This window comes from Hippocampus guttulatus, chromosome 12, assembly GCF_054856545.1.
Source record: "Hippocampus guttulatus isolate MCC_2025c chromosome 12, RoL_Hgut_1.0, whole genome shotgun sequence".
Taxonomy (NCBI): Eukaryota; Metazoa; Chordata; class Actinopteri; order Syngnathiformes; family Syngnathidae; genus Hippocampus; species Hippocampus guttulatus.
In genome coordinates, this window is record NC_141272.1 from 16,892,649 (window position 1) to 16,916,804 (window position 24,156).

General features: G+C 40.4%; 1 protein-coding gene across 1 annotated transcript; it reads left to right on the forward strand.

Annotated features, from left to right (window-relative positions):
* The first annotated feature begins 169 nt into the window (after positions 1–169).
* On the forward strand, positions 170–24,156 carry acsl3a (acyl-CoA synthetase long chain family member 3a). Its single transcript, XM_086124970.1, has 15 exons — positions 170–336; positions 6,155–6,514; positions 8,046–8,223; positions 10,888–10,997; positions 11,264–11,402; positions 13,280–13,430; positions 13,691–13,814; positions 15,258–15,329; positions 18,038–18,177; positions 18,797–18,969; positions 19,416–19,490; positions 20,301–20,489; positions 20,959–21,073; positions 22,559–22,716; positions 22,796–24,156. Exons 2-15 carry the CDS (start codon positions 6,200–6,202, stop codon positions 22,951–22,953), a joined length of 2,097 nt encoding a protein of 698 aa, XP_085981096.1. The 5' UTR covers positions 170–336; positions 6,155–6,199; the 3' UTR covers positions 22,954–24,156.

Below are 24,156 nucleotides of genomic sequence, written 5' to 3' on the forward strand. Positions count from 1 at the left end.
ATTGCAATTCATTGCAAAACTCAAAACTGGGTTGACATGTGCATTAAAATACTTGTTTAATATTGAAGCGGGCTCAGATCATGCCTTTTGGCTCGGGTGACCGTAGGTAACCCGTGCATTCCTCCGGTCCTCCTTGCTGTCAATTCTCCGGTCTTCCTTTCTCTCATCCAGCCCGGCCCTCAGTCAAACGCACCACTTCTCCAAGTCCAATCATAGCACGACGAAAGTCGTTCCCCGCCCCTACCCGTTCAGCAACGACGCGAAATAATTTCATGCGTGCTGCTGCTTGACGGGAAAAGCCAGGAACAGAGACCGCATCAACTGCCACAGTGAAAGGTGAGTTTTGTGTTGCTTATTTATCCCCAGATGTGCGTTCAGCTGCAGGTGCATCAAGTAGCTGAGAAATGTTCATGCTCTCCTGCAGCCTCCCGTTTATCTGCCCAGTATCTTGTTATTGGCTCGGTTTTTGGGCTATGATTTAAAGTAAAAATAATTTAAGACAGAACAAAAAAAAAAACTATACGTCTACATTCATAAATAGCCTCTCTCACAAGCACATCTAACATTGCTTAAATTGAGACGTTTTAATCTTAAAAAGAGAAACCGGTGACAAGCTTTTGCTTGCTATAAACTGTTTTGATTTTTCAGAAGTACTACTTCCTGGGTGCTGAGTAATGTGAAAGGCATCAGGTTGGACACCAGGATGACAACCCCTGTTTTATAGTATTTTCTTCAGTACTGTACACACACTCCTTGGAGTTCTAAATTGACACATTTCTACAATTGTGCAATGTATTAGAGAGGTTTCGCGACTTTTGCCTTCATCATGATGCTATGGTCCGCTTTGGTATTGAAGTACCAACAGATCAAAGAGATAAATTTACTGTACCCAAAGACATACACAAGTAAGTTCACAGAAAATGACCACAGACCATATCTGAGAGGCCCATATCTTTAATGACAACGTTGGTGTTCAATTGTACATTTTGGGCATCAAGGAATGTAATAAAATGGGGTTCAACTTAAAAAACAAATGAAGATTGGAGTAAAATAGGCAGTTGCTCATTAAAATGAATGCCCAAAAAAAAGTCCATTTACTAGTTTCCATCTCTCCAGCCATCTCTCCATCCATCCATCCATCTTCTCCTCATCTGGGGTTTGCTTCACAAACTATGCTCTCTTCTCCATCTCTGTTAATTTGTTATCTATCTCACTTCTAGTCACTGTGACCGTCATCGGTACCTCAGCGTTATTCTTATTTTTATGCTGATCTTTGAATTCTTTGAGTTGCTTTATTAAATTTAGATTCAATTCATGTTGGGTCCTTTTAAGCCCTGCAGTTCTTGCGCTGAATTTCCCTCTTATGACAGCTTTCAGAACATCCCACAAAATAGTTGGATTCACTTCTCCCTTATCATTTTCTTCCCTATATCTGGTTACATCCTCTATTTATTGCACTCATTCTTTATTATTCAGTAACCTTACATTCAACCTCCAAATAGTGATTTTTCCTCAACTGGTCACCTTCACTGTCATACGGCACTGTAGTCTGACAAGTCTAGGACACATATCTTACATTCTTCCACTCTGTGTTTATCCACTATCTCCATAAAAACATAGTCTATTCTAGCCTAATTTGAATGTGGGTGTGTGTAGTGTCTCAATAGCATTTGCTTATCCCACATCCATTTATAATCCCAAATTGCTTTAGTTATGTGTTCATGTACCTGGATATATGGGTCAGAGATGTCTTTGTATCTGTCATGTCTGAGTCATGGTTACCCCCTCCACAGCTCAGGATCCCATCCATTTCCACGGCTATATACCCCCCCCCCCCCAAAAAAAAACGTTCTCTTCACTGTCTGGTGGAGCATATGCATTGATTAATGTCACATTTTCAACATACCTCCTTTGTGTATCGTTTATGTGACAGAGTTGAAATGAGCTACAGAATGAATTGCATTTTTTTGGTGTTCTTGTGATTTAAGGTGAGTTTCTTGTAGAAAAATGACTTGAATCTCCTCCTTTCTTAATTTTGTCTACAATCCCCCCCCCCTTTTTTTTCCAGGTTGTTCATACCATTAACATTTAATGACACCATTGTAATGGCTCTGTGTTGTGCTATAATTCACACCGAAACATCCTTTTGTACTCCACATGTCACCGATCACAATGTGATTACCAGCAATAAAATAACAACAATCATTGTCAATCAAAATTTAAACTTCCAACGCTTTTTTTAAATTTAATTTTTTATTTTTTTGGCGACCAGATTGTTATCCCCTTTCCGCTGTATATTTCTTGAGCCCCACCACTTGAATACCACAACCGCTCCAGTCATGGACCCTTAAAATCATCATCACTTGTCCCATCTTTATGGCACCCCTGACCATATAAACATTTTTAAAATTTTGTTTTCCCAAAGGCTGTGATATACGGTAGAGTGAGACGAGAGAGAGAGAGAGAGAGAGAGAGAGAGAGAGAGCAAGCGAGAATGTGAGAGAGAGAGAGAGAGAGAGACACATTATTTATTATTATAGATAATTCAGTGCTCTCGATTTCGCTCATTCACCCTAATGCACACTTTATTTTGACAACCATTAGGATTCTGGGGACGAATTGCAATTTGTCATCTTTTGCCACTATAGCCCCCATTTTCTTATTTCTGGAGACTTGCTGAATGGGTAATGGCCCAGTGATGCAAAAAAACACCACAGTCACACAATAGGAAACAGTATTCCCTCACTCGCAAACACACTTGCTTGCACACCACGTTATCGAGACTATGTCACAATATTTCTCATTAATCCATTAAGAGGGTGTATAAAGCCAGCCATTGAATGAGCGCATTTTGCACACTGAGGGTTTTTCACAAAAGACAAGAGATTAGGGTCAAACTTTCATTGTAATCTTGTGGTGCAATTTTGTGTTTTGACCTTTAGTCAAGCAGCTTGTTTGTCTTAAATCAGCCACATATTTAGCATTTCTACTCTGGTTGGTGAAGTGGCTAAACTTATCCTGTTCAAATGGCAGTTTTTTTGCGATATAAAAAAAAGATTAGCATAAATCATTTCATACTGTTTCCACCATTAATGTGACCTCGATTTTCTACAATGCGCGCATGCTAACCATTCAAAGTGCCTCTCACAAACGACAAATAAATCTATGTCCTAATGGGCTTTTCCTGATATTTTTATTTTATTTTTTTTTTGTTTATAGATGAAGCCATAAGGTTTTGTGTTAACGTGACTGCCATTTTTGAATTGTCCATAATTTCTTCCACCTTGTCTCGGCTTCCAGGAACGGCTAATGAAAAACAGCCCCAAAGCACGATGCTGCCCCCACCATGCATAAGTGCGGGTATGGTGTTCATTTGGTGATGAGCAATGTTATGTTTGCGCCAAACTTCGGAATTATGGCCCAAAAGATTCAACCTTGGTTTCATTGTACCATAACACATTTTCCCCACATTTGTTTTGAGAATGACACACGGTGAGGACAGCATAATGCTTCAAACATGTCATGCCAGGTTTATTTGGGGTCAATCAGTGTGCGCTGTCTCCCATTTAACACGAGTGAATTTAATTGGTTAATTCTAAACAGAGCTTCATTCTATGTATGAGAGGCTGTGCACATTTGCAAATAGAAATGGAAAACTGCAGCTAAAATTGACAGTTAAAATTACGTGTGCAAACTGTTCTGACATGATGCCTTTTTGAGCATCAGCAGTTGTTCTGTTGGTTGAGTATGATAAAAAGGAATCATATACCAGTATATGTGTGCTACTCACTAAAAATTGAGCAAATTTGGCTTTCGGGTGAAATTGAATCAGGACGAGCCTAAAATGCATTCAAACCTTTGCAGGTGAACTTAATGTGACCTTCTGTATGCTTAGCACCTGTTGTATATGTATATAAACATGTGTAAATATGTATGTATATATCTATATCTATATGTAAATGTGTGTGTGTTGTGTACATATACACACAAATATATATAAAATAATTTAAGGATACAAGGTTGTAATAAATAATGAGACCAGTCATACTTGTTTACAGCTATTGTAAATGGCTTGAGCACTCAAAGGTAAACACAATCGGCAAACATCGGCCATTTAGCCAATTATTTTGGTCGATTTTTGAAGGGCCATAATAGGCTGATTTAATCGGCCTGCTGATTAATCTGTTGAGCCCTTGTAGTGATGTTTTTAACCCTTCCACACTGGCCATTTTTCAGACACGTGGCTCAACGGCCCACCTCATTCCCCGCTAGTCAATATACTTGTTTGGCTTTGTTTATTTTTGTTTTGTGCTTTTTTTTTTGTAGGTACAGTACTTAAAAGCACATGGGTGACACTCACATGCGAACCAAACTGTTTAAATCTGTTTTAAGAGCCGTTCCACCCTGTTTTGTTTGTGTGTTCATGTGAGTTTGTGCCAACACTCGCGGCGAGCAGACTGACTGACAGAAGAGGCACTTAAGCAGCGTGAGTGAATGTTGATGACGGATATTAAAAAACACGCACGGTAAAGACAATTTATCGAGTGCCCAAAAACTATTTTGTCCATTTTTTTTCTCATCGAGAAATACGGCTAATTAATGCAAATACATGTTAGATCAGGCGTGTTTTCATTTTAGGGACGCATTCGTGAAAATGCAAACATTGAAGGGCCTCTTAAAAACTCTTCAACTTATATTTATTAAACATGCGAAAATTAGTTCAGCAAGTAATCATATATTGTTTATATTTTCGAGTTATTTTGAAAATTATTATATAACAGCTTTCTGTTCAAGGTAATAAATTGTTTCAGATTGTTTTTAAGATTTTGAGTGGCCAACGGCCCTGTATCCCCCTAGAAGAGCTTTCTATCGACTAGATTTACAGTATGTGAACCAATTTTTATTACTAGGAGTAGCACTTTTTTTTTGATACCGTCCTTCTCACTCTGCCCACCTCCACCATTTTTTTCAACGAGGCTTGTGGGCCATGTCTTAATGTCATTTTTAGTATATGCCGTGGGCCACTGAAAAATGAATGGCGGGCCGCAAATGGCCCCAGTGCTGCAGTTTGGACACTAATTTTTTAGACAATGCTTGCTGTAAGTTTCATTCTCAAAACATGTGCTTCTTCATTCCTCAGTGATCAGATTAATCTGCAAGTAGTCGGCTTATTTTGAAGGTCCACTTTCATGCGGCAGATGTCTTTGCGATACAGTGCTTTTGTGACAGGGCGGGGGGTGATGTTACCATAGCAGCACTTTTATGACCACTTGTCTGAGCAACATGCATGAAAGCCGCAGCATAACATTTATTGTTAATTACAGTACTTGTAGCTACAATATCTCTTTTCTTAGCAGTGGACAGCTCCCACCGGCTGAAAGACCCAACCCATCGTATTTGTGGTGAGGGTGTTTGTTATTGTTGAAAACAAATGACAGGACACACATTCCTGTCATTTCTTCCTGAAAAAGGAAGGAAAAGCAACGGCATTATAAAGAAACAAAGCAAAATGGAATTATATGAAAAAAATGGCATTATATGTACTTTTCGAAAATAAAAACACATTTTTGTTTCTTTACTTTATTTGCCTTTTATTTAACCTACAAATGTGTCAGATCATTTTGCCTGACCCTGTACATGCTCACTTGCTTGACCTGGCAGTCCACATTGCTGACCGAGGTTTTCCTCTTTGGATTTAGGTGTCCTTGAGTTCTTAGAAATGCGGCCACAAATAAAATGTATTATTATTATTATTATTACAGTATCCGAAACGCTCAATTCAAAAGCTCTTTAAAGTCTTTTTTTATTGTCATTGTAGAGCTTTGTCTTGTCACTCCTTTCATGTCTTTGTTAGCCTGTATTGATTGTTTTAGTTGAAGTCATAATGCACTTTATTCCTCATGAGGATGCAAGGTGGAAGTACTGGGAAATACCAAGTAGACCCTTTCTCATGTTTTTGCTGAATCCTGCAAAAAAAAGGTACGAGTCATTGTGAAGTTCACTTTTTGCAATAAGCTCAGCCTCACAGAATATATAGCAGCATGAGCTCAGGGTCATGAACAGGAAGGAAATATAATTTTACATTTTGAGTTATTTAGAGAATATAAGGAATGGCTGTTGATATGGTATGTATTAATTGTCACATATTTTCTAGGATTGGTCTGCACCGACTCTTGAGCTGCGATACATCCAAACCAAGATGAAACAAAAAGATCTGAACCCCGTACTACTGCTCGCCTTCCACCTGATGGTGTCAATTTACTCCTTCTTCACCTTCATCCCCTACTACATTTTCACTTGGGTGCTTTATGGATCTGAGTGGGACCATGCTGTAAGAAAAAAGCATAATCCAGTTCCAGGAAAACTGGTGAGATTGCTGTACCCTGGACTGGACACCCTGCCTAAGGTCTTTGAATATGTAGCTATGAGATTCCCCCACAGAGAATGCCTCGGCACAAGAGAATTGATCAGTGAGGAAGATGAGCTCCAGAGCAACGGCAAGAAGTTCAGTAAGGTAAGTCTGGTGGAATGAATCTAATTGTTGTACACTTTCAAAGCGATGCGTGATACTAAGCCTTACAGTATCTTATTTTAAAATAGGAATAAATATTGTGGAATACTGTTATGTCTACTTAACAACATATAGATATTTGTTTTGAGTTTTGATACTGTAAATGCACACTTCCCTTAAAAATGAAGTGCATTATGAATGCAATTCGACAGAATTAGTGGGCATTTTTAAGCTTGGTCGATATATGGTTCAACAGTGGAAAGATCATGGTACCCAATAATCCCCCCCCCCCCCCAAAAAAATCGTATATATATATACTTTTTTATATATACAATAACAATCGTTTTTTTTTTAAAGTAAAGAGACAACCGTTTAGCAAAGAAAGCAGTCCAGACATCCGTTTATGGTCATTTTAAAAGTTCCCAAGTTGTTGCAAGTGCATAAGATTCGGCAAGGTGACATTGCAACTGAGTAAGCAAACTGTTCAACTCTTAAAGAGCACGACTGCTGTCATCTGATCGAGTCTTTGAAAAACGTGTTGCCGTGTTCAGACAACACTCACAGATTTTAGTGTTTACACTCCGCGGAAGACGTTGCAGGAGTCATGTGTGCTTAATATGCACTACTCCTAATCAACCGTTAGAAGCCGCTGTTGACTCAAAAACATGTGCTGAAGGTTCGTGTTTCGATTTCACGAGGATAAGCGTGGTACAGGAAATGGATGGATGGACGTCATATCATCCCAGAGATGTGATTAAGTCACGTATGTCATGAGTCTCAACCGTGAAGTCTCAAAAATCAGACGAGTCCCCATAAAATTTCATTTCGTTATGGGATAAAATAAATCAGGTCAAAGAATCTTGCTCTGTCAAAACAAAATTCAGAAATGTGCCAATATGCACTAGTATTGAAACTGTGCTTTTATTTGTTCGGTGTATTAACACATTCACAATCAGTTTTGTTTTATTTCATGGCTCCAAAGCCAGTCTTCAATTTATTTTACTGTTGTTTCAATTAAATTGATGGCATAACCAAGATAAATATTTGTTCATATTTGACCAGCTCTCGGTTGTTACGGGACGAAACTGTGTTGTCTTTGTGGGTGTGTTATCGTGACAGATGAAATTAAATGTTGTCTCTTGAGTTGCAAATCTCGTGACATGTAAAGTGTTAGAATGTTCTATTTGTTTGGAATCGCTTGTAATGAACCAATCTGCCATCTTTACCTATCCCTTGATTATTGAGTGGAATTATTGAAGCCTTCCACCTTTACCCGTCCCCCTCCTCTCCTTTGTATTTCTAAGCATTTTGCTTCATCAAAATTGAACGTGGAAAAGTGGTTAGGACTGCACGACTGTCCGTGTTTTATGTTATGTGTTGTGTTTATTATTTTACTTTATGTTAACTGTTTTGTTAAGCGCTTTGTTACAGCTGCCGCTGTTGTGAAAGCGCTATATAAATCAGCATGTATTGTATTGTATTGTGTTGTGTACATCTTTCTCTTTTTTTCACACCACCTGTCTTGCTCCTGCAGGTTGTTCTTGGCAAGTACCACTGGCTCTCCTATAAGGAGGCCCTCTCTGCAGCGTCCCAGTTTGGTTATGGTCTGGCAGCGCTGGGGCAGAAGCCAAAACACAACATTGCCATCTTCTGTGAGACGCGGGCTGAATGGATGCTAGCTGCCTTGGGATGCTTCATGCAGAATTTCACACGTAAGTTGTTGTGTATTTTACTTTGCAAAAGGCCACAAGTTGCTTTGGTGTTTGGATGACTGGAGCTGCTTTTGAAGGTGACTGATTGTTTCGTGAACACGAGGACAGAAGTGAACAGAATACTCTTAGCCCCTTAAGTTTGGAATCGGGCAGTATTTATAGAGCACTGTATTTAAAGGTGCTTACATTTTCAAACTTGTAGTCTTTTCTCAAAATGTTCAAAATGTTTAGAATTGGATACCACCCCTAATAATAAAAATGAGTAAATGAGTTAGACATAACATTACAAAACTGTCGCTCTATGCTTTCAAATTAGATTCTTGAAAGAGTAATATCCCACCTTGTATTTTGTGAAGGATTTTCCCACTTAGTATGGTCCACAAATTTCTGAAATTAATATCTATTTAGGGTGGCCCGGTGGTCCAGTGGTTAGCGTGTCAACCTCACAGTGCAGAGGTTGTGGGTTTGATCCTGGCTCCGGCCTTCTTGTGTGGATTTTGCATGTTCTCCCTGGCCCTGCGTGGGTTTTCTCCGGGTAGTCCGGTTTTCCTCCCACATTCCAAAAACATGCATGGCAGGCTGATTGAACACTCGAAATTGCCCCTAGGTGTGATTGTGAGCGCAAATGGTTGTTCGTCTATGTGTGCCTTGTGATTCACTGGCAACCAGTTCTGGGTGTCCCCCGCCTACTGCCCGGAAACAGCTGGGATAGGTTCCAATACGCCCGCGACCCTCCTGAGGATAAAGCGGATTATTAGATGATGGATGGAAGTAATGAGCTGTGTTTCATTGTTGTTTTATGAATGCATTTCATGAAAACATGCACTGACTGCTTTATCTAACAATATCATATGTCAAGGGAGTCCGTTTTTTTTTTGTTTGTTTTTTTGCCCGCATATTTCATGTTTCCATGATTTGCACCCTAACTTCAATTCCCATGTGTTTCGTAGCGCTTGCAAATTTAATTTTTGTTGTTTTTGTTGTTGTTGAAACTATTTCCTACCAAACTCTCAAGAGATTATGTTAGCATGCGTGCGTGCGTCCGTGCGTGTGCGTTCATCTTGTGATTTTATGCGTGCGAGCAAATGACAAAGACAGAATAAGGTCAATTTGTCCCTTCTGTTGGAACGTTACATAATTAACCATGCAGTGGTCCCCATTTGGCTGCCATAAATCCAGTTTATTTTGTGATGGAAACATGCTCTTTTGTTACATACGTGGATGTCACTTGCACTGACGCGATGGTAACAATTTAACACACCATTCTGTGATTACCGGTATAACATCTGTTCTGTATTCGGCACGCAGAATACTGTAATAGTTCCTGAAATTTGTGAATTTGTGAAGGTTTTAACCTAATCTCCATCAGATAGTTTTAAAATGTTCACATTTGTTGCACTTTAACGACTCAGCACATCTTTACTCTTTAATGGCTGTTGAAAATAGTTTTTATTTATTTAAGAATTCCCGGCTGCACTTTAATAGATTCTCTAATTCGTTGTCATTCTCTTTTCTTCTGCGCTCTTTAGTTTATGCTCCATTAAACTGTCACACTGAAAATATGCTGCAAGGACAAGCCAGAAAGCATCTTTAGAGAGCATCTTTCTCACTTACACACACAAACACTTCTACGCCAGTCGAAAGTGAACATGTCGAGTGGAGTTAAAGGTTGGAGAGCGCGCGAGGGAGGAAGAAACGGCAGAGAGGAAAGAGAGAGGCAAACAAGTGAAGGCTAATGGCGTCATAGTCAGTGTGAGTGAGTCTACGTGAGCATCTGATGTTGACAGAGCCATCAAGGAGTCAGCCAAAGGCCCCCAGTGAACTCAAGTGTGCGAGTTTGTCTCTCTGTGCGTGCGTGCACTCGTCACGATACAGTGGATGTTTGTTCCAAGTGATGGAAATGTCGTTAGACTGCATTATCTTGTGAATTGCATGAATGAAAATGTGATCAAATTGTCGCAAGTAGCGTCATTATTTACTCACTGCGTTCAGAAAAGCGCGCACTGTTTTTCATTCAAGGCTAATTAGGTTGATGAAATGCGACATTGAAGTCGCACGAATTTGAAGACAACCTCACAATGAGAAGAGCTCCCATTGCCTTCAAAAATAAAAGTCCCACACATCCAGCCTTGTGTCGAGATCTCACGGCTGGAGGTGTCATGGCCTCATACACAATGTCACACAGCAGGAAATGTTATTGTTGCTCCATGACGCAAGACTGCGATGTCATCAAGCGCTGTCGCTTAAATCTCAGTGTCAGCCTCAGGGCACTCTCTCTCTCTCTCTCTCTCTCTCTCTCTCTCTCTCTCTCTCTCTCTCTCTCTCTCTCTCTCTCTCCCTCTCCCTCCCTCTCCCTCGTTGCTATCCCTATGAATATTGTGTATCATTTTCAATATCAAAGTAACTGGGCCATTTGACTGTTTTCATGTGTGTGTGTGTGTAGATAGATGTGTGTATGCAGCACAATAGTTGGACATTATGGAGACGATTACGGTGTTCCACACGACTCTAGTTGATTGATTCTAAATCACTCACTTTGTTTCCATATAGAAAGATCAAAAAAAAAAAGGAGGAATGGAATAGAATGCAGATTGTTGGTTGATAGCAAATGTTCTATTGAACATGTTTTGTTCTTGAATTATTTTTGTTGTAATCTGTTGGCAGTGGCCACCTTCTATTCAACTCTGGGGGGCCCGGCCATCGCTCAGGGACTGAATGAGACAGAAGTTACGCACATCATCACCAGCACAAAGCTCCTGGAAACCAGACTCAAGGTAAGAAACAGCAAACAGCAGCACCATCACCACACATTCAGGCAACGTATTGGTAGTCTGGTGCAGGACACAAACAAAATGCCCCCATGAAATGTAATCGTTAGGCAAGTTTTACTTTTTTGTGTACGGTATACGGGCCCCTTTTCAGCAAAAATGAATTCCCCCATTTATCTGGAGATGTCATCTTCTCATGCATTATTCTCGAAACCCTGTTCAGAATACAATATAACCGCAACCATCTGTGAAACCGCAACCATCTGTGAAAGCCTATTCTAGTTAAAGTTCCAAAGCTGCACTGCATCATAATAGTGGACAACACTCCAACCTCATGGCCCGACTACCCCAGTGGCATAAGCATCCACAACATGGCCGATGTGCAGAGACTGGGCGCCAGACCGGAATATGGTAAGAAGTCAGGTTGAACTCTTTGCTTGTGATACAATATTTATTTGTCGTGTCAATTCCCTATTCATATATCCAGTTACAACACCGGCATCTCTCCTGCACTCCCATTTTCTTTTATTTTTAGACGGTTGACACTAATCCGAACTAAGTTCCCTTCACAGATGCACTTTGCAATTCCACCAAGGAACAACTGCCTTAATTAAACCCCATCCACACATCGCTTAGGAGTAATGCCTAATCATACCACAAGCATGCCCTACAGCAGTAATGTAATCATAGTGTCAGATATCCCTCGCACACTATTACAGTCTTGCATGTGTATAACTTTTGGAACTTATGTTGCCTTTGCTTAGTACATTTTTCTCAATTGTGGGCCTTCAAAGTGCTCATATAGCTTCTGGGTATTTCTTTATTACTTATGTACGTATACCGTATTGGCCCGAATATAATACAGTGTTTTTTGCATTGAAATAAGACAAATAATAAGAATAAGAAAAAGTGGGGGTCGTCTTATGTTCGGGGTCTAGACATTATACCCATTCACGACGCTAGATGGCGCCATAAATCATTGAAGCGAATGCTGAACTGTCACGAAGAATAAAAATAAAAATAGCGGTAGCACGAAGAAGAAAAATAAAAAATAGTGGTTTGAAAGAAAATAGAAGAAAATAATAGAAGAGATAACAGAAAATGGAGAAACGTAGCGACAATCTGGAGAAAAGTGGGTCGAAGATCGGCCAGGTTAACTGGCAGCTGAGGAGAAGTGATGATGTAATTTACATTTCAAAAACCAGAAGCCATTCATTTACGAATGTGATTGCACTTTAGTTTACATATTTAAATGTTCAGATATTAAGATTTGAATGAGGCAAAATAACATGCTTTTTCTCTCAAATATATTGTTATAATCATTTGTTTCAGATGTACTGTAATTATTTTCTGTATAAAAATTAATGTGGTGTTCAAAAAGATTTTTTTCAAACTTGAGTCTTGAAGAAGAGGGGGTCGTCTTATAATCAGGGCCGTCTTATATTCAGGCCAATGCGGTATTTTTAAGAAGATATCCTTTATTTGTCCCACACTGGGGAGTGTGTAAAATGGGGGATGAGTTTGCTGTGCACTGCTATCTGTCCCAATTGGTCATGTGAATTAAGACGCGTCTACACATATGTGTCAGATTACGAGCTATATGGATGGTTAAGGAAAAACATGCGCCTTCTTGCCTTCCTTTATTTATTTATTTGTTTTTTTGGGTAGGAATTCCATTGGCTTTGCACTCTTATGCTTATGTAACATGGAGAATAGGAGCATTTAGATCTAGCTGTATAGAGATTGCTGGAGTTAGATTCAGTAAATGTGGATGGAGCACACAGGATGGGAGTGCACTTATGTTTACACTGTGGACTGTTAACTTCACATGACATCAATTTTAGAGCACTAACGCCTACATGTCAGTCTGAGGAAAAGGAGACGACCTCACTGTCTTTCATCTGGCTTTTTATGGCCAGCTGTGCTTTTGTATACTTTTGCTTTGTATATCAAACTGCAATCTAAGTGGAGACGATCTACAAGAATCAGAGGAATAATTAATTCGCTTTTCTACATCCCAGAATATCGACATGCTTCGACCACTTGTCATCCTTGCATTTGAGGAAAATGTACTCCATCATATGTTTCTTATTGATGATTACGTCCATCCTGGCATATTTGACAAGTAAATAGGAAATACAAAGGCCTGTTGTTTTCAGCATCCTTAGTTAAAATAAGATCTCAAAATCAGGATTTACGACTTCCTACGACGGGCTTCAACATCGATTGTTTTCATAAAATGCTTATCAACAGTCCTTTAGAATATCATGATTTTGCTTTTATTTCAGCAATTTGTGAGCAAAATCAACCAATAGCTTCCGACATCGCGGTCATCATGTACACAAGTGGATCCACAGGTCATCCCAAAGGCGCCATGATCTCCCACAGCAACATCATTGCTGCCATCATTGGATTGGCTGAACGGATACCGAACTTGAGGTGCACAGTTTTATATCCTGTTATATCATGTTTGGGTTCAATACAGTCTTAGTCCCATAACCCATTCTGATACCTTGTAATGTTTGACTGTGGATTATTCTCATACCCTGGTAAATACTGCACCTGGAAATGAAATGAAATCAAATTTTGATCTCCTGTGTCAAACCCAAATTATTTTAGTCTTCCGAAAATGTCTCACTGATCCATTAAGTTATGGCGTGTGTGTTTAACAAACTGACCAAATTGGCCTATGTTTACAGTGAGGAAGACACTTACATTGGATACCTTCCTCTGGCCCATGTACTGGAGCTCAGTGCCGAGCTTGTGTGCCTTGCTCACGGTTGTAGGATTGGCTATTCTTCACCTCTGACTCTGGCTGACCAGGTATGCTCATTTGTCACAAATCACGTAATTTTATTTTTTTTAGTGCGAATGTTAAGAAAAGAGAAAAAAAACATTTATAAAAGATATCTGATGCTTATTTGCTGCAACGTGTCATGAAAGATAAGCTTAGTTTATATGCTCACTATACAATCAATGGACGTGAAGGTTGAAGACAAGTGGCCACTCACTTTCAGGAACTGCAAGTGGGCCTGGTGTCCACTTTAAAACAAACAAATTGCACTGCTGTGAGGTCAGAGTCAGTGATGTACGAGAGGGGCCCGGCTCACCATCGCTGATCTAGTCCATCCCATAGGTCAGAGGTGTCAAAATCGTTTGTTTTTTTTTCCACAGGCCACGTGGTAGTTGTGGTTTCCCTCACTTGGCCGTTATGACTGTGGAACCTGTGGAACAGTCAAAGTATAACAAATGGCCATGAACTAGTTTTGAAATCAAAAGTCACGGAAAAGAGTTTGTTCAACTATTTGCCTTATGTTGAAAAGGAGTTTGCTAACAACAACAACAAATGATTGCAACGTTATTAAAAGTCAAGACAATTTGTCATTTTGGTTCAAATTTGAGCAGAAAACAGAAAGCACACACACAGATGATTTGTTTCAGTGGGCCACCTAAAATGATGTAGCGGGCTGGATCTGGCTGCAGGGCCTTGAGTTTAAAACCTGTGCCATACTGTGTGGCCTCATCCAACTATGAGGTTGCTTTGATGTGTTCCCACGAACTTGGTAACAAATAAAACGCCTTTCTGAGATAAAGAAAAAAAATTGGGGGTGAGCTTCAAGGGTGTTGCTAAACCCCTTCATTTAATCACAAGATGTACGAAGAAGGCCAGCACGGTGATCAACTGGTCAAAGTGTCGGCCTCACAGTGCAGAGGTGCTAGGTTCGATTCCGGCTCCGGCCTTCCTGTGTGGAGTTTGCATGTCCTTCCCGTGCCTGTGTGGGTTTTCTCCGGGTACTCTGGTTTCCTCCTACATTCCAAAAACATGCTTAGCAGGCTGATTGAACACTCTAAATTGTCCCTAGGTGTGATTGTGAGCACGGATGTTTGTTTGTCTATGTGTGATTGTTTAGCAACCAGTTCAGGGTGTATCCTGCCTATTGCCCGGACATAGCTGGGATAGAATGCAGCACCCCCCGCGACCCTCGTGAGGATAAAGCGGATCAGAAAATGGATGGAGGGATAGATGTAGTTATGAAGAAATGTGTCTCAAAAATAATGTCCATAGTAAAATATGTACAGTTTAAAGGACTGCCGTAGCTGGCTGCAAGTTCAGCAGCACAACAGATCTTGGCAGGAATTTGCATGAAAACAATATCATGCTCAAACCTGGCAGCCTCCTTCATCATGCTGGCATGTTCATTCATGTGCGTTTGGAATGCTTAACGTATGTTCTTTTTTAAAAAATTTTTTATCTTCCACTCATAGTCAGCTAAGATCATGAAAGGCACCAAGGGAGACGTCACCATCCTGCAGCCCACTTTAATGGCAGCTGTCCCTGTAAGTGCACAACACCTTGTGTTATACTGTGTATTACAGGCAAGCCTGAAATATTGCCATGTTACCACTCAGTCAATCTTCAATGTTTGTCTGGGCGTCCGCGTGTATTAGAGATGCAGAATGAACAGAAATTGTTGATAGATTTTACAAGCACAATTAAGCAAGTTGTTATATTTGGACTCAGTGATTAAGTCAAGTCGAGTCAGCTTTTATTGTCAAATATATGTGTAACATACAGCACAGATGAAATTGCTTTCCTCTCAACCACAGTGCAAACATGCCGTGCATTGAACACACACACAGCTAAAATTTACGTTAAAATTCCATAAGACATTAAACATAAATATTTTCAATAAAAAAAATCAACAAATAGCAACAACAGACAACCAAGGGCACTTGTGATTATTGTATATTTGTAGTTACTTGTTTTAAGTGCAATAATCGGATGTCAGATGCTTGGGGAGGGACACTGATTGTGGCAGGAGGCAGGGGTAGACGGGGTTAAGGACTCTTCCTGTAATTCTGTTTTCCACATACTCTTACTTAAAATTGCCCGTGAAGCAGATGGTATATTCCTAGTATCTGATTCCAACCGTAATTATTCTATGTAGCCAGTATGTGATCAGTTCTATCATCAGTGACCACACATGAATGTGAGTGTAAATAGTTGTCTTTGAGAAAGGATGGGTAATTTCAATAACATTTCTACACACAGGCAAGTTGCAGGCAACATGATTTTCCCCACTGTATTCTTTCTGCCTCAGCACACTCATATATACAACAAACCCTCCCAGCCCCCATCTCCCAGTGGTCGCAGAGCAAAGGGCAGAGGCCCCCAGTCTCTGGAACCATTCACAGCTGTGAACAGAACGTGAGAAAGCCCCATGTGGTCATCCCCACGAAATGCACTCTTGCTCACACGCGTCCTCACGAAGACTCATCCAAATTTGTTTGCTGTGAAATGACAACGCGCTGCTGCAGGAAATTTACACACACTTCCTCTCCCATTACTTTGCATGCAAGCTAGACATACTACCCAGGGATGGGCAACTTAAATGAATCGAGGGGGCTTATAATAGTTTTTCATCAGTGTTATTTATATTATATTTTTCATCCAGCCTTCAACAAGTGTTTGAACGTTCAAAAATAACCATATTCCATGATTTATGTATTTTTGAAAAGGGCTGCCATGCATAATAGTTATAATTCAAGCATGTCTCAAAACTGCTGATCAACAAACCTACATTTAGTACAAGAACTTATTTCATGTATTGTTTTTTTTTGTTTTGTTTTTTTTCACAAAAATGAACTCAACTCAAAATATTCATGTTACTTAGGTACCACGTATGTTTGCACTGCATGTCATTCCAAATCTGGAAAAAATACTGTATATACTGTATATATATATCAGCCCTACTCACGTTGTATAAACCCAAATCCAATGTAGTTGGGATGTTTTGTTAAACATGAATAAAAACAGAATCCATTGACTATAGGTCTGAGCTCATCTGAGATGAACTGATGCAAAGTGGAAAAGTGCAGTCGATTTGGGACCAGTCTGCGGGCTACCGGCTGATCGCGATCGACGTATTGGGCACCCCTGCTCTAAATTGTCCCTCGGTGTGAGTGTGGATAGTTGTTCGTCTATGTGTGCCATGCGATTGGCAGGCAACCGGTTCAGGGTGTCCCCCGCCTACTGCCCGAAGACAGCTGGGATAGGATCTAGCATGGTCGTGACCCTCATGAGGATAAGCAGATTCGAAAATAGATGGACAAAAGTCCCAACTTGGAATTGGGTTTGTCATATAGGGCAGTATAAGATCCAATACAAGCGCAATTAAGCCATGTCTGCCATCTAGGGGGGCGATGATGATTTTACAATTTAAGACTACGCAGTGGACCCCGGCTAGTCGTTGGGGATGGGTACCAGGTCGGCCCGCGAAGAGCGAAAATCCGCGTTTTATTGACACCCGTTGACATGCACTGGAATTTTGATTTTACTTGTTTGAAAACCCCCAAATTCTTCAAAATACACTGATAAATCTCCAATATACTGTACATGTACCTTGAAAAGGGGCATTTTTTCTCCCCTCAAAAATGAAAAACAAACAAAAGAAAAAGATTTGCTGCTGTCAAATCGTGAGTATGCAGCGGTCCACTGTATTAGAGGAAACATGGTTATAATTCCCCTGGCCTCCACCCAAAATATTTTTTTTTGTTTTGTTTGTTATTATGGTATATGGTTTCTAATGGTACTCACTTTTACCCGACACGTGCTTGACACGTTTCTTTAGACCCGCTGGCTGCTAATTGCCAGTCCATGAAATAACCCATAAGGACCAGTTGTTTTGGGCTTTGTCTAATGTAGGGGTGTCAAACTCATTTTTTGTCGCGGGCCATTTCGTAGTTACGGCTTCCATCGGAGGGCCGGTGCAAAATCTCAACGTTATTTATTACCCATGACAATTTGACATTCAGGTACGGATTTCATCAAGAATCATGATAGTAGACACGCAGGAATTGCTCCCGCGGGCCACATAAAATGACGTGGGGGGCGGGGGGCGGATCTGGCCCCCCGGCCTTGACTTTGACACCTGTGGTCTAAGGGTATACTTTTTCTGTATTGTCACACTAGCTCATGGTTATAAGCCCTCATCACATCTCTGTTTTTCCTTTCTCAACCCCATCCATACACTGCTTGACAACAGGAGATCATGGATCGCCTTTACAAGAATGTGATGGCCAAGGTTGAGGAGATGAACTGCGTCCAGCAAACGCTCTTCACTCTTGCCTACAAATACAAATTGGATCAGCTCAACAAAGGTTACAGCACGCCTCTGTGTGACAAGTATGTATGAGTTTCTTGAGAAGCACAGCGGTCTAATCACACAGGCCAACAAATGTTTCAATTTTTTGAATCAGAGATGCAAATAAACTTTTCGAGATTTTTTTTTTGCGCAGTAAATTCAGCAACAGATGGGATTTTTTTTGGTAAACGTCATAGCTATGAATTTCAATGAATGGTAAAATCCGTCTTGCGCAAGTTTTTTGAGTCTAGGTCAAACTTAAAAACAAAAAACTGAAAACCTCAAAAACCTGATGTGCTAGAGAAAAAAACCCTAATATTGTTTAAATCAAAGTCAAAAATAAGTTATGGGACACAAATTTGCTAATGACGGTTTAATTGTTGACCAATGTACTGTATACTCTCACTGGTTGCTTTACAGCATTTGATACAAGCGCAGCATGAAATATTGTGAGAGCCATGTTGAAAATTCTGCCTCGACAAGGGTAGTAATGCTCACTTGTACCCGACACGTGCTTGTTTGCAACGTTTTAGAACTGCATTGTGTCATATTAAGATGTTACCAAATAAAAAAAGCATCACAGTACATTTATCGTCAACACACGATATGCATTTAGTGTGTTGTATGTGTTTAAAAAATGTTCTCTATATAACCATCTAGGTTAGTCTTCAGCAAAATCCGTGCTCTTCTGGGAGGTCGTGTACGAGTGTTATTTTCAGGTGGAGCCCCACTCTCCCCCGATACCCAACGCTTCATGAATGTGTGTTTCTGCTGCTCTGTGGGTCAAGGATACGGCCTGACAGAAACCTGCGGAGCTGGAAGCATTAGCCAGGGTAAGCAAAATAAAAATTGAAAGCTGTGAAGCTGATCATATAACAACAGGTCAACCATACACGCTAAAAAAATAAATATTTTGAATGCACGACTAATGAAAAAAAATGACCTTTTTCCCCAGTTGACACTGTGCATATCGGCAAAATATTGATATTGTGCTCAGTGACACAAAGCAAATTCCCAAAAAATGTGTCATACAGTTGTGACTCATATCTTTTCGAATGTCTTCCTTACTAACTTATTTTGAAATCACAGTTTGAAATCTGACTAACTTCCCAGACAGTCAGTAACCACAAACCAGCGTGCAGGCCACTGGCTTGGACATTCCTCTGGGATGGGGCTACCAAAGGGCCAGCGGGTCATGTCGCCATGGTATTCAAACTTGTAACGTGATGCGAGTGCGCTTTCTGATCGTGCCTACGTGTGTGTATCTTATCTGTTTCAGTGTGGGATTACAGCACTGGGCGAGTGGGAAGCCCACTAGTGTGCTGTGAGATCAAGCTCAAAGACTGGGTGGAGGGTGAGTGAGACTCTATGGGTCAGAAAATCCCCCATCGTCCCCAGCCCAGGACTAGCCAACACGCACATCCACAGTGTCGTTGTCCTTTCTTCCATCTCACATGGAATACACGAAAATTGTGGTCAGAAGTTACCAAGCTCTCCAAATGGTAATAAAGCGGAATCCCCCAAACTCAAATGCCGTGGGGGTCAAACAACTTGGATTTGACCAATTAAAAAAAAAAAAAAGTCTCTACAAAAGGTTCCAGATTGAACTGTACAGAGTTTCAATGTATCATTGCGTGACAGTTGTTAAAATATAAAATGTTGCACACCATCCGTGGTAAAGGTTTTATATTTGCAACAGAAAAAGAATTAGTGTGACATAGCCAAGGGGCACAGAACAACTTGCGTTTGACTTTGGGGGTTCCGCTTGAAAAGGAAGGGCAATATTAGGACATCATTGATTATTCATATGTTTCTTTCGAGGATGACTGTATAACCTGCATGTTTGCTACAAAAACATTTTCTCGCATTCACTTTGCCGATCCACGCCGTATTCCAAAAGTCGACCGTAAAATGCGGGCCTCTGAGAGAAATGGAATTTATACCTTGTAAGAAAGTCCTTGAACCTTATTCTTCTCATTTCTGTGGAAAATGCAACACATTTTATGGAAGGTATCATAATAGTCTTGCTTAGTATTGATACCAGAAATTAAAATAAAGATCAGTCTGCGGCTCACGCGCTTCATGGGTAGAATTTTACATACCGGTATGTTGTTGTTGTTTATTTCATTCACAATTTTTATTAATATCGATATTGTGATCTCAGGGGGCTACCTTAACATTGACAAGCCATACCCACGAGGAGAGATTCTCATCGGAGGACCCAACGTAACGATGGGTTATTATAAGAACAGGGGTGACCAAAGTGATTTCTTTGTGGATGAGAGCGGCCAGCGATGGTTCTGCACTGGAGACATTGGAGAGTTTCATGAAGACGGATGCCTCAAGATCATTGGTGAGATGAACTGAACGTAAAAGGCGAACTACTTTTTTTTTTTTCAAGTTGACCTCAGTGGTCAATGAGTCATTTTCCTTCATTTTTTATTGAAAACCACAGTGTCAAATCAGACAAACGTGCCTCGTAATAATAATGCAATAGTACATACAACTGCTGGTTGGAATAAGATTTACATGATATGTCTCACCTTTAACAGACTCGAGGGGACTGATTTCATTTGTCATCTACTGTATGTACAGTGGAAGCTTGATTTAACGGATCTGGACACAAAATAGTGCACAGAAGACTCAAAGCTCCCCTTTGGACAGTACTTGTCAAAGTCTGTTGGTTCCAGAATTGGCCGCAAATCGAAAAAGGATTTGATAAGGACTAATGGAGTAATAATGGGCGTTTTCCGCATGTCACAAAGTGGAGTTATGCACGCCAGCATCATTGCACATGGAATGACACTATGTCTTTCTTCCAGATCGTAAGAAAGACCTCGTGAAGTTGCAGATAGGGGAGTATGTCCCTTTAGGAAAAGTGGAAGCTACGTTGAAGAATTGTCCTCTAGTTGACAACATCTGTGCCTATGCTAAAAGGTGAGTTGTGGTGCATCGGTTGTACGAAGACACACAACATATGTTGGCTGCTGCGCAAGAAGCACGCATTCAAAGATACTGAGTCATGCTTTTCTGGTATTCAGTAGTTTATGTGTCACCGGGGTTTCGACAATGAGGGACAACATAGTTTGCTCACTTGAAAAAGGCGTTTCTTCCACCAAAAAGTGCTCTGTCTTAAATTGTTTAAACACACCTAGATCTGAATGCCATGAAATGAAAGTGGGAATTCCGAACTTTTGTCCCATATTCATCTTTTGATCTAAAACCCAAATGTCGTTAGTATACAACAACAACAACAAAGACCTAGTTTTTGTTGTTACTTTTGGAGTGGACTGTAAGTGCCACAGGCTTGACTGGTGACCAGTCCAGGGTGTATCTAGCCTCTTTCCCAAAGTTAGCTGGGCAAGGCTCCAGTTACCTGCGACCATGTAAAGCAGGGGTGTCAAAGTTACTTTTGTCGCGAGCCACATTATAATGAACATTTCCCATGGAGGGCCGCGATGGCCGAAACTGTATAAAGAAGTCAAGAATAACGTTTTATTCAATTATTGTTTAAGTAACTGTAATGAGGGGTTTGGTGACAAGAAAATGCCGACAGTATCCCTCTGATTTATTACAAATGAGAAATTGCCATTTTGGTACAGATTTTAGCAATCATCGTAGAAGTTGACATGTTTGATATGATTTCGCGGGCCACATAAAATGAGGTGGCGGGCCAGATCTGGCCACCGGGCCTTGAGTTTGATACCTGTGTTGTAAAGACTATCAGCAGTATCGAACAGTCCCAAGTGTGTCGTGCTAGATCATCAAGTGTGACGTGGGAAGTCTTCCATCCATCCAGCATCCGATCTGCTTATCCTCGCATACCGGCGCCTATGCCACCTATCTCCAATTCTCCTAATTTGGTCTATGACGATTTTATTAACTACCAATAATATATATTTTTTTCTTCTCTCTATGCCAGTGACGTCTAGTGACAGGCAAAATGCAATTGCAAATACAGTACTCTTTTCACAGGATGGTAATTCAAAAACAAGCACTTTTTGGTGACAGTTTTGCTTGGTTGGGCCCTATGGGATCATTTTGCATTTAACCCTGGAGAACCCAAGAACCCTTTTCTTCTTTGGAAAATGATGAATTTTACATTAAATGACTGCTATATGTTTTTCGAATATTTAATGCTTTAATCCTAATTTAGGATTCGGGTCAAATTTGACCCTTTGGGATTTAAGGGGAGCATTTGAGTAGCAGAATTTTTGGGGCCAAATTTGACCCCGTGGGTTCTCCAGGGTTAAAATATGTCTCTGTGTCTGTAAAGTCATTGTGTGAATTTATTATATTTTGGAAAGTGCTTTGTTAGAGCTGCAACTGTTATGGAAGCACTGTATGATTGAATAAAGATGTATTTTATTGTATTTAAATGGACTGTTATTTGTCTTTCTTTGACTTCTTCTCCTGCTGCAGTGATAAGACATACGTGATTGCCTTTGTGGTGCCCAACCAGAAGCACCTGCAAGCGCTAGCTGACCAATATGGCGTCAGCGGCACCCTGGAGGAACTTTGCAAGGACCAGGTGATGGAGGAACTGGTGCTCAAGGTCATCACAGAGGCTGCTGTGGCAGGTAGGAAGACTCATGAACCAGAAACGCTCTTTTTCTCCTAAGGTGTGTTCTGCTAATATGTGTCTACATCTTCATTCAGCTCAACTCGTGAACTTTGAGATTCCTCGCAAGATCCACCTGAGTCCAGACCCGTGGACCTCTGATATGGGACTTGTGACCGATGCATTCAAGCTCAAGCGAAGGGAGCTGGAAATGCATTACCAGAATGAGATTGCAAGGATGTACGATGGGGAGTGATGTCATGGACCACGACAGTCCATGTGCAAAGCAGAAATATGCAAAGTTCCAAAATACGTGGGTTTTGTTTTACCTTTGGACTCTTACCAGGCCCCACTTCGGTTGCTCCTACTTGAATTTGAAGCTGAATGATTACCTGCAGACATGAAGTTTCCAGAAAGTGTGAAAGTTTCCAGAAAGTGTGAACGATTTGTCTGCTGCTGCCTTTTCCTTTCTTGTCCGTGTTTACGACCTTGGTGTCAAGTGTTTTATTGTTTCAGTTGGGACTTATGAAACAAGACTGCGCTGTGCTTAAACGTTGCTGTCTGGTGAACTCGTTTTGAGTTCCACAGCAAGCAGATTTCCATTGCATTTGATTGCACGCTTTTATTTTTGTCACCGAATTGTTGATTCATCCTTTTTGAAATCTCTCCATTATTTTTAATTTTGTCTGTCCTGCAGGTCAGGAGACGCTTTGGTCTTTTGGCCTGAATATTGATCTAAAATGTTAAAATTCGATGACGGTGTTATCGTCGAGCATGTTTAGCACATTGATTCCAAAGGTACTGAATAATTGCACGTTAAAACTGTGAGCATTTCCTAAACTGTTTTCATAGCACATTGTTAGGATTGTGTATGAAGTACACTGCTTTGAGATTATTTCAAGGTAGGAAACCGAATGGGCTGTTTAGTCTGCTCAGCTATTGTACCAAAACGGAGCGTACTTTTCAGTGTTCTGATCACACACTCAGAAAGTCATTTATTTATGTTTCTTCCAGTGGTCTGTAATCAGTGTCATTTTGATGAACAGTGCTAACACGAAAATGTCTAATTCCGAGCCAAGAAAGACATTTGATTACAGAAAATGTCACAAGGAAGAAACACTTTTGCTCACGTGACTTTCAAGGCATGGCCTTTTCTTTTTTTTTGAAGACAAAAATGACTCCAGTGTATCTAAGCTATAGACAGTCTGAGAATTCTGAGACTTGGCTTTAATCACTACATGTAGGGACCATGATAACGTTTTTAGAACCTTTGGTTGGGGTTTTCTTTCTTTGAAGGTGTGCTTGAGGGTGAAATGAAACGTCAGTTAAAATTACAATCAATATCACGATGTGCCATTATAAATGGAGACGTCACTCGCAACAATGATTTGTATTTAATTTATGAGTTCCTTTTTTCTTTGTAAAAATCAAAAGGAAATAAATTTCTGTTCTCGGTAAA

Coding starts and splice junctions, on each gene's coding strand:
- acsl3a (XM_086124970.1), top strand. CDS start 6,200: ATGAAACAAAAAGATCTGAACCCCGTACTACTGCTCGCCTTCCACCTG. Junction 11,403..13,279: donor GGGCGCCAGACCGGAATATG/GTAAGAAGTCAG, acceptor CTTTTATTTCAG/CAATTTGTGAGCAAAATCAA. Junction 13,431..13,690: donor GAACGGATACCGAACTTGAG/GTGCACAGTTTT, acceptor CTATGTTTACAG/TGAGGAAGACACTTACATTG.